This window comes from Solea senegalensis, linkage group LG3 (genome assembly GCF_019176455.1).
Source record: "Solea senegalensis isolate Sse05_10M linkage group LG3, IFAPA_SoseM_1, whole genome shotgun sequence".
In the NCBI taxonomy this organism is placed as follows: Eukaryota; Metazoa; Chordata; class Actinopteri; order Pleuronectiformes; family Soleidae; genus Solea; species Solea senegalensis.
Genome location: NC_058023.1, coordinates 21648503 through 21659063, shown reverse-complemented (window position 1 = coordinate 21659063; position 10561 = coordinate 21648503). Strand labels below are relative to the sequence as shown.

Genomic DNA, 10561 nt, shown 5'->3' with positions numbered 1-10561 from the left:
ACCTCATGCAGGAGGCAAATATACAAACATTTATGTGTTATGTAGTGGAGTCCTGTGTCATGTACCCAGGGGACTTTCTAGAGACTTTGAGGCCCCAGGAGGGTGAAGGAAACACAGGGGCCCCTCAACCAAATGGATGCAAGCAAGATTGTTCCAAGGGTTTTGTCCCCAAGCAAAGGGTATCTATCTATTTTTTCCCTATAACTACACTGAAAAAAGAAAGTTGGCCTACTAAAAAAAAAAACATATATATATATATATATATATATATATATATATATATATATATATATATATATTGTTTTTTGGTGGACATTCCGTCAACACCACTTTAGCAATATTAGCAACTTTGAATACATAGTTAGCCGTGCCGTGGTGAGGTGAGTTGAGGCGAGCTGGGACCATAGTGGAAAAGGGCCATATGCATCAGATACATGGGCAGCAAGACACAAACAACTGAACACTACAATAACTTACAATAACAAACAAAAACTGAAATCGAAGGTAACTGATTGCAGAACCACAAAATGTGTTGTTTTTTTAGACATAAAGGGAACTGTCTGATTGAAACAAATTTCTTATTGAATTATTAGACACTCACACAATCATAAATTAAGGTCATTCAAACTAAAGTTGGCAAGTTATGTGATATTGCCTTCCTATAACTTTCATACTTTTGGTAGCTTCATCGTAAGAATTGTCAACCATTTTCTTTTTTTCTCCTTTTTTTCCACCCCCCCTTGCGTTATGAAAGTACGAGTCACTGTTGATATACCTTCATTGAAATTGTGAAGTTTCGGTAGGAAGTAAGTGGCATTCAGTGTCTGCAGAGAGACACTTCAGATTTCCCCATGTACGTACATGCTTGTGGTTCTGTTCATAAATATACAACGGCATGCGTCAGTCGAGCATGTGCATACTCAATCTCACGTTCTATTTTAGTCGCGGTGATTTCTCACCAGGAAATTGTCCTCATTTGTGTTTCCATGTTTTCTTTAAACACTGAGTGTAGCACATGTCTGCAGACCATTGGACTTCTTCAAGATCAGTACAGCACCAAATAAACAACATACAGTACATTATCTCAAGGCACTATCATAGAGAGAGGAGAAGAGAAACCTTTCACACAATAAGCAAGCACTTGGCGTCAGTTGGGAGAAAAAGAACAACAACTCAATTTAACAGGAATAACTTTCTGGCAGAAACAGACTCAAAGATGTGCAGCCTCTGCCTCAGCCTGTTTGGGTGAAAGGATACTTGGGGGACAGATGGGAGGCGGGGGAAGAGAAGGAAGTTATTTGTTTTACGTCAAGACAGACACCAAGCTACACCAACATGGCACTAGTGAAGTGAAACAGCTGCAAATAGGTTGGAGTATGACAAGTCGTTCAGCAGCTTAATGGGATAAATGCTCTAGTGGCATATACACACAAACAGGACTGATAGTATTGCTTGACAGAGCCTGTTCTCAGATGAAGGAGACCAAACGGAGGCAGAATATTAACCACATCAGAAATCCAAAGAAGTTACCCACTGCAGCTCTAAATCTGCTTCAGATAAAAGTCAAATAGAAGTTTCCACTGATGCACTCGCAGTTATTTATACAGCACAGGCTGTCTGTGTGTTCAAAGGCTGATGGAAGTCACTGCTCTGAGTCTAAGCTGCAAGACAAGGCAGCGTGTGTGCCCTCTGCATGTGTGTGTGCGTCTGTGTGTGCTGCAGCTGTGCCCTCCTTTGAGGGTGCCTCAATGGCCTCTTTCTGAAATGATGGGCAAGCCCTCAGTTAGTGTGTTCAGTGACAAGATGAATGCCTCCATAGAACACGTCTGATCTGTTTCCAGCTCCCTTGCTCTCATCAGCAACATGCCTTGTCATCGCGGCGCGTCGAACAATAACATCACATACATTGGTCAATAAGGATTAGCACCTGTTATCTCTCTGTCATCACATGTACAGACATGTGATCTACTATCAGCAACTAGAGCTAATGCTCAGCTGCTCATACATGACACCTACCCACCTATGCCCTTACCTGAGTCTTGCCACTGCTGCCTCTTTATGACAGTGAGATGACGCACCAGTGATACTTCCCCTTAAAGATGAGCGTCCCGTTTGTTAGAAATGCATTGCAGAAAAAGTATATAATTCAAAAGTTGTATGGATTTGAGGAGGTAAAAGGTCTGAGAAGTGCCAAACATATACTGTTAGTTGTAGTCCTATTGTAATATCCTAAATAAATTAAATCACAGACACACAAGTGGGAAGAGTGTGGCCTATTATCCTGACATGCGAAGTTGCCACTAAAATTATATCACAGGGTTCATCCAGTTATGAGCATCGTGCTGTTATTTAAAGTCATGTATTTCTCATATAAGAATATAGTGAATTGTTGTTATGTGTCAGGAATGACCCATAAGCCCAAAGCACATCCCATATGTCTGTATACAGTAGATCAGTCACCTTCCCTTTTAAATTCACGGTGAAGGAAGTGATTTCTCCAAGCTAGCCCATTTCTCTGACATGTGCGCTCAGTATGGCCCGGATCAGCGTAACCCATTCATCTCCTCATCTCAGAGGCTTCTCGCATAATCACAAACTGCATCCTCCTGCAGATTATAGGAGGAGTTAGGGAGAGAAGCAGTGGAAACAGGTCAACACACACACACACACACCAAAACCCCCACCAAATCCTCCATGTTATTGATTTAAATGTTGAAGTTTCATGTAGCACTCATGTGCATGCATCACTTTAAAGCTGTAACTTTTGCCATTGTCAAATGAGTTCACAAGGCTCATTAAGCCTATCAGCTACACACAACTCTCTCTCTGTGTCTCCGAGTGTAGCTGTGTTTCATTTTCGTGTCTGTGGTGACATTCCCCCACTGCGCACCGATCTGTGTGTGTGTGTGTGTGTGTGCCCCTTGAACAACTACTGACTAAAAAAATGGCGGATATATGGTCTATACGTCGGAATTCCTGGATACATATTAATGAGATGGTTTAATTTCAAAGGTTTTTAATCCCAATCGAAACTGTTTTAAAAATGTGCTTATTGCAATGCCCTAAAATCATTCTAACCTTTCCCGCTGCGTTGTCTCTGCTGTGCTCTTTGACATCGCTCCACTGCATGAAATGTGCCGTAAAAATACAATTGCCTCGTCGTTCCTTGCCTGGGGACATCGCACATTAATGAACATCAACACGACATGTAAATATGCCAGATTACTGCCATCTGTAGTCCCTCGACGCGGTGGTGGAATAAGACAACATACTGTATATGTGTACAGATATGGAGAGACAGCATGTCTTATGTTCCATTTAATAAAGACTACTAACAAAATAAAAGATGTGATGTAGCAAGACAATGTATGTAGAGACCATTAGTTTCAAGGTGGTTGAGAGAACCACATGTAAAGTGACTGGTGCTTATTTCACATACATTCTAAAGCATTTGGAGTAAATAGCACATTTATTTTATATTACACTTACATTTGCATAAATGCACATTACCCGTTTGTATAAAGTTCCAGAATTCACTATTGATTTACAAACACAGAGATGATCCAAAGGAGCGCCATCAATATCCTCATCCGCTTGTTGTTGGTATTCATTTACTGGTGTACAACCGGAGGCTGATAATTCAAACAGGTGGTCTATGTAAGCTTGGTGTCAGATATCGCAAGTGGACCTTCTAAGTAAAGTCGGCCTCCTGCTGTCGAGGCATCCTATGAAAAGAAAACCAGGTGCAAAAAAAAGTAGCATTGAGATGGAGGATGAGAAGTCAAAGAGCCAAGAGCCAAGGATGTAAAGAGAGGATTACAGAGAGGAGGCAGGAGCTCCTCATCTTGCACCATCCACTGTAGCTCTATGAGTAGAAAAAGAACCTTTGGGCTCTGATCAAGACATTTACGGTTCCATCTCAGCAGAGAGGACAGGGATAGGCCCTGGATTGGATTACCTTGCCCCTCAGGGGTCCTTTGTTGTGGAGAGGGCTAAATTAGACACCACAGGAGGTTAAAGGTGCCTCGCAGATTCTTTGCAAATGACCCTGCTGTCAAAGCTGCTCATCTAATGAGCGCATGGAAGAAGGTTCTACATTGACCTGCTGCTGGAAGTCCGTGGTGCATCTCTCTTTTCATTTAGGCCCGTGTTTCATCTTCAACTTTCGACGCTCGATCCCCAGCTCCAGTAGTTCTACATGTTGATGCGTCCTTGGGCAAGACACTTAACCCTCACGTTGCTCCCGACAGCTGTGGCAGCAGCAGCGTGTCATCTTGCAATGGTATGAAAGATGTGCGATAGAAAATGCAAAGAGTCCTCGCGTTATACCACAAACTCAGCTAAGGTCAGTTTGACGGAGTTAAATGCTGGTTAGAAAACTATTTATTTGAAAATTGGAGAGGGCATGACATTTGATGGAGTCATTCGCCTTGGAGAATAAACTCTGGCTGAGCAGTGTGTCCTATGCAAAGTGTCTATAGAGAGGAGCTGCTAAATGCTGAATTAAGACACTGACACTTATGCAAGCTTCCAATAATATAATTCTAACACATATAATGCTCTCTGAGGGACCCCTGTTTAATGCTGTGCCAATGGAATTGTCCTAACTGAGTGTAAACCAAAGTGAGGTCATATGTGCGTGTGAGTTTTTTTTTTTTTTCTTCCTGTGGCCACAGCAACAGACACTGAGGTTCTCACGTCTTCCTGGAAACATTGTAAATTATTCAGACACATATGGCAGCACTCCTTGTTCATTAGTGCCACTGCAGCCTGCAGCCCAGGCGAGGAGACTGACTGACTGAATGCCTGTTTTCTACGTATTATGCTAATGAAACAACAATGCAATGCAGCGCTGACTGTATTGACACTCAGGGTTGATAGGAAATACTCCGAGGTGCCTCGAAATGCAGTTCTTGGGTTGTCATATAATGACGTACGGGAAATGCAATTTGAAGATAATTCTCACATCCTTTGTGTCACCTGGAATGAAACAAACAACATTTAATGCAAACTACACTGCCTGCATATATTGGGGCTTGGTGCCTTGGAGATCAGGGATTGCCTCTAGGTTCTACAACAACAAAAAAAAAGGCCAGCTAAATTTACTGAATGATGAGGCACATCCAACGTGACAATGCAAGGATTCATCAGGCACAAATTGTGAAATAGTAGTTCAGGAAGCATGAGTCATGTTTTTTTTTTACTCATAGATTGGCCTCCACAGCGTCTAGACCTTAACCACATTGAGTATGCACGGGGTGTCCAAGACTTCCAAAAATACATCTTAGTAAATATTAATGCAAGTGATGATCCTCTCTGCAGATTTGGGATTACTTGGTTTACTTGGATAGTCCAAATTGGTATTTGGTCAAATACAGACAGTCAAGGCGTTGTGCACTTGGTATAAAAATGAACGGGCATGTGAGGACAGTAGTGTTACAAAAAGTGGGTTACAATAATATCTGTTATCTGTCTGTTATACATTTATTTGGAGAATGGAGGGAGTGACAAAAAACGAGGACGAGGAAGCATGATGTAGGTTGCTTCCCAACAACAGCCAACATCAAATTTTGATGACTCTCTTCCAACAGACCAACCATAGAAATAGACGCGCGCGCGCACACACACACACATACACACATACGCCCACACTGAATAATATGCAGCCGCGGGGTGACCACCTTTTTACTGTTTTTGCATGTACACAAAAAAGCATAATACCTACTCGAGGGTGGTTTATCTAACATAAATAATGAATGATGCACTCAAGGCTCCTGTTCCAATGTTGTCTCGTGAATGTGACCGCATATGATACATACACAGACATGAGGAAGAAGCTGCTGTTCACTAGGGTACGACAACCAAAACTCTTCAGGATTCTGCCAGCTTGTGACAGCACGCTGATTATGTGTCAGTATGTGTTAAAACCACCCTTGAACTAACTTCTTGACTAACATCATGAGACTGAAACACAAATTAAAAGGTGCAGAAATTCAGAAACTTAAGTAAAATCTATGTAAAATACTAAGGGACTCATATCTTGTCAGCCTTAAAATACTGGGATATCATTTTTTTCTGGATTGCCCAGCCCTCCTGTCAGTCTGTGTTTTTTGTGCTGCAACCTCTGTATGGGAAAGGGTGCTTTAGGCTATGTTCATGTGACTCCTTATACAGTATATAGCACAATTAAATTAGAGTTGTTCCGATTCCGATGCCAGTATCAGAAATGCCTCCGATACTGCCAAAAATGTTAGTATCGGTATCGGCGAGTACTGGAGTCCATGCACCGTTCCGATACCACATAATTTATTAGAGCTCCTTTAGCTCTGACACAGTTCTTCTTTACCACTCTTGAAACAATTGCGCTGTGCTGTTTTAGAGGTGTGAAGAAGAACTGATCACCCGACACCTATAGACAAGGAGCTAACATTAGCTCATCATGTCGGCGGTTTGGCAGTATTTACCAGTTAGCTCCGTTAGCGTTGTTAGCTGCGTTAGCGTGCCTACGGTCAAACCGGAGCGGCCCTTTTATTAAACGGAAAGAGCAGCGCTACAACTAACCAGCGTACCTGTGTCCTGCTCATGTATGCCTCTGTTTTTAAAGTTTAGCGTTACTTCAGAGACTCATTTTAACAATCTGGAGTCATGTAAAAATGATGTCACACGCGTCCTTTCCCAGTCAGTCATCATTGAAACATGAAGCTCTGCCAGTGCTGCGGTGTTTGGACCAGAGTCAAAACAAACGTACAAGCTGAAAAACTAAATAACATATCACTGGTAAAAATAAATGATGTCCATTTGCTGTATTCGTTCATGTTTTACAGAGGGTTTAACCTGAACCAAACCTTACCGCCAATGATAATCATATCATCAGTCATGCAGGCGTAGTATGATATATTTTTTTTATAACACACTGGTATCAGTATCGGTACTATGTATCGGCCAATACCCACAGCACAAGTATCGGAATCGGTATTGGAACATCTCTAATTTAAATAAATAAACTTAAATGAACACTCAGGGCAGACTCATACATACATGTAACACTTGGTGGTTGGGCCTGATGCTTGGTGTTGGAGCTACCAAAGGTGCTCTCTGTCATGGCTAACTATGACACTTGCACTGCTGCTTGGGAAGTTGAACATTTCCTAAATTCGGACCCATGCAACACGAGTGAGACAGGCTGAACGGAGTTGTGATTCCTATCACTCGGCCAAAAACTGTTCTTTGACTGTTGTTTGCAGCGTGTCAAACAGGTTGTCCTCCACCACTAGACGGCTCTTTTTTAACAGTCGACACTCGCCGAGCTCCACTGGTAGACTACTCAGCAAGTTCTCTCTCAGCTCCAGCTCAGTCAACATGGTGAGCTCTTTGATGCATGATGGAAGTGTCTGCAAACGGTTGTTTCCCACATTCAGAGTATGCAGCTTTTTACACTTAAAGAGCTCTGGGGGCAAAGTCTCAATCTGAAGTGGAGAGGACAAGAATCACGACAGTGAGTGGTAGAAGTTACTAGTAAAATGCTAATTCTATGTATTATCCATATGCCATGATCTGATAAAGCAGGGATCTGAGATAGGTGTAAAGAACAATAACAAAAAGAGGTAGCTGTTTAGATTGTGTTGACTGGACTGCTTTTAGTTGTTACCTGATGAAACAAAGCACAATCCCGACCTTAGCAATCAAACACATCAAAATAAGACTGGGCTAAGGACTAAAATTTTAAGGTTAAGGCTTGTGTCGTTTGATCTGATCTTATTCACACATGATAAAGAGCTACTGCGGAGACAGGAAATGAGATAAACTCACTAAAACAACAGTGAACAAAGGCAGTGTTTTTGATGCTTACCCAGTTTGCCGTCACAGCAAAGTACTGCAGTTTCTGGAGCTGACCTACATTAGCACTGATGCTGGACAGCTTGTTGTGGCTCAGGTCTAAAAAGCGCAGGTTTTGGCAGTCAAAAAGTTCCTTGGGGACATTTTCAATGTTATTGTTGTTAAGATACAGCCTCTGCAGTCTGACAAGTTTCCGCATCTGAAGTGGGATGTGGGTGATATTGTTGTACCACACTTTCAGGCACACAAGCCACTTTGGGTACTTGTTGGTGAGGATTGCCTCGATGGAGGTCAGATTGTTGTCCTTCAGGTCAATCTCTTGCAGATTGTGCAAACTGAAGATGATGGAAGGAATGTGTTTAAGGTTGCACGAAACAAGCTCAAGCTCCCTCAGATTTGTAAAAATTGGTTTTCCGAAACTTAAGTCCAGCTTGGTACCACTGTTATTGATGGAGAGCTTCTGGAGGTGGGCGGACACATCTAGCACTGTATATGGCAGCTTGGTTAGACTGTTCCTTAGATATAGTGCTTTGAGCATTTTGAGGTCTTTAAGCATTTCAGTGGCTGAAATGAAAGTGGCACCAATGGTACAGGTTAGGTGCAGCTCAATCAGGGTCCTCAGGCTGCAGATCCACCTGGGGCACTCTGTGATGTCGGTGAAGCTAACGTGTAGGGTTTTCAGGTTCTCACTGAGGAAAGCCAGAGCTGGAGGATCAATTTTAGCTGATGTGTGGAAAAGCCACATCTCCGTCAGGTTGGAAAGCTGACTGATATTTGGCGGAATATGTAAGTTGTGCATATGCTCCAGCTTGAGCACTTCAAGCTCTTTCAGCTCAAATATTGCATTTGGGATCCCACTGAGACTGAACAGATGCAGCTCCAGCTTCTCTTGGGTGTCTTTGGTGATGTGCTGACTTAGCTTCTCCAATGTCCACTCATTGTCCAGGTTCACCTGCTTCAGTTTCTTCTCACTAACCTCTGACAGAAATACAGCGAAGCGCTCGGTGTAAAGAGGGTTATACTGTTCCGTCAGGTGTAGCATTAGCGCAAAGTCTTTCACCATGTCTGGGATGTCACTATATCTGCTCTCCTCTCGCATTGATTCGAAGGAGTATGTTTTGAGGGACCGGGTCCACATCCAACACAGAGTATAAAAGCAGATCAAAGTACAAAATACTCCCAAGGTGATGAATACCCAGACGTACATCCTATAAGGTTTTGCTGAAGTGTAAATGCAAGAGAATGTGCTGTACCCTCCTATAAACACCTCACACACAATATTGAAGTCTATAAAGTTTATATAGTAGAATGGGTAGGTAATTATAAGTAAAACATTGATTATTTTTATGATTGTCTGACATATGTAGACACGGTAGACTATATCACCTTTTTCTACTTTGATTCTAAACTTCTTCACCTTCTCAAAAAGAGCCTTCGCCTGCTCCCCGTCTTTTTTACTGAGAACAGTATCAATTCTGGACTTGATTATTTTAGACGTGGGATCTGTCTCCCCCACCACAGTCTCGGACAACGCCTTCGTTGTCCATGGGGAGTCATCGCACTTGAGCAGGATGGAGACAAAGTTCTCCAGTTTTGAGCTTGTGGAGAGAATGGTGAACAAGAACTTGCTGCAGGCCATGAAGATGATGGTGTGGACACACATCAGATAGGGGAAATACTTGGCAAACCAGTGTACGTTGTTCTCGTAGCAGAAGTTGCTGATGTATCTGCTTCTTGAAATGCCACGCGCAGTCTGCAAGTCTGCGGTCACGTTTGTGAAGGGAACAGTTTTGCATTGCTTGTTGTCCACCCAGTTGCATGGTAGGCAGGTCACAGTTTCCCGTGTGATCTGCAGATAAATGCTGAACACTGCAATTATCATCATGAAGACTGAGATATAGTCAGTGAAAATATCCCACCATGGCTTCAGGATATGTTTCTCTGGCTTTGTGTCAATTGCCGGAAGCATGGTTTATCTAAAAAAAAAAAAACAAGGACAAACCAAAACTGGTAGTTAACTAATTAGTAGTGGTGTTAATAATATTGTTCTTCTTCCAATAATTTCCAGCATTTGAAAGTTTGGCAACACAGATTAGAATTCTTTAACACAGTCCAATGTATCTTCTCTTCATCAAAATATTTGACTATTTTAGAGTTGCAGTTTTTTTTAGTTTTTCTTTCAACTCATGGAAATTAGTTGAGAGGGCGGTTGAAAGGCAGCTAGAGCGCACATCAAAGACAATAGCATGAGCGCTAACCACTGAATGCAACAAAATACTTGGGGTGGGGGGTCAAGGGAGATGGGGGTGATTTGAGCAGTGTTGAAGAACTCTTAACTGTGATGAAATTAGATTATAAAAAATGTTATAAAGTCCTTCAAACTCTGATTAAGAACTTTGAACTGTGGAGGGGCAACATTACACCTCTCAGTGTATACAGCCTGCCAGAAATTATTACCAGAAGAAGAAATAAATGCACAGACAGACAGATAACGGGCCATTCATTTGAATCAGGTGTTCTGGAGCAGGGAAACATCTAAAACATGCAGGGCAATGGGTCCCCAGTATCAGGATTAAGAAACACTGACCTAGATGACAAAGTTAGGAACAATGTGCATACTCACCTTAGCTTAGCTCCACCTGGATGAAGCAGCATGAGAAGCATCGGATATGAGAAGCGCAAATGAGTGATCGACCGCACTGATCTGTGCAATTCTAAATGATGT

The 10561-nt window shown here is 42.2% G+C and overlaps 1 protein-coding gene across 1 annotated transcript; it reads right to left on the bottom strand.

Moving 5' to 3' along the window:
- Window positions 1-7205: 7205 nt before the first annotated feature.
- LOC122766228 (volume-regulated anion channel subunit LRRC8A-like) lies at window positions 7206-9805 on the bottom strand. Its single transcript, XM_044020919.1, has 2 exons — window positions 7850-9805; window positions 7206-7466 (listed from the first exon to the last, which is right to left on the bottom strand). The coding sequence occupies exons 1-2, from the start codon at window positions 9803-9805 to the stop codon at window positions 7206-7208; spliced, it is 2217 nt and encodes a 738-aa protein (XP_043876854.1).
- Window positions 9806-10561: the final 756 nt, after the last annotated feature.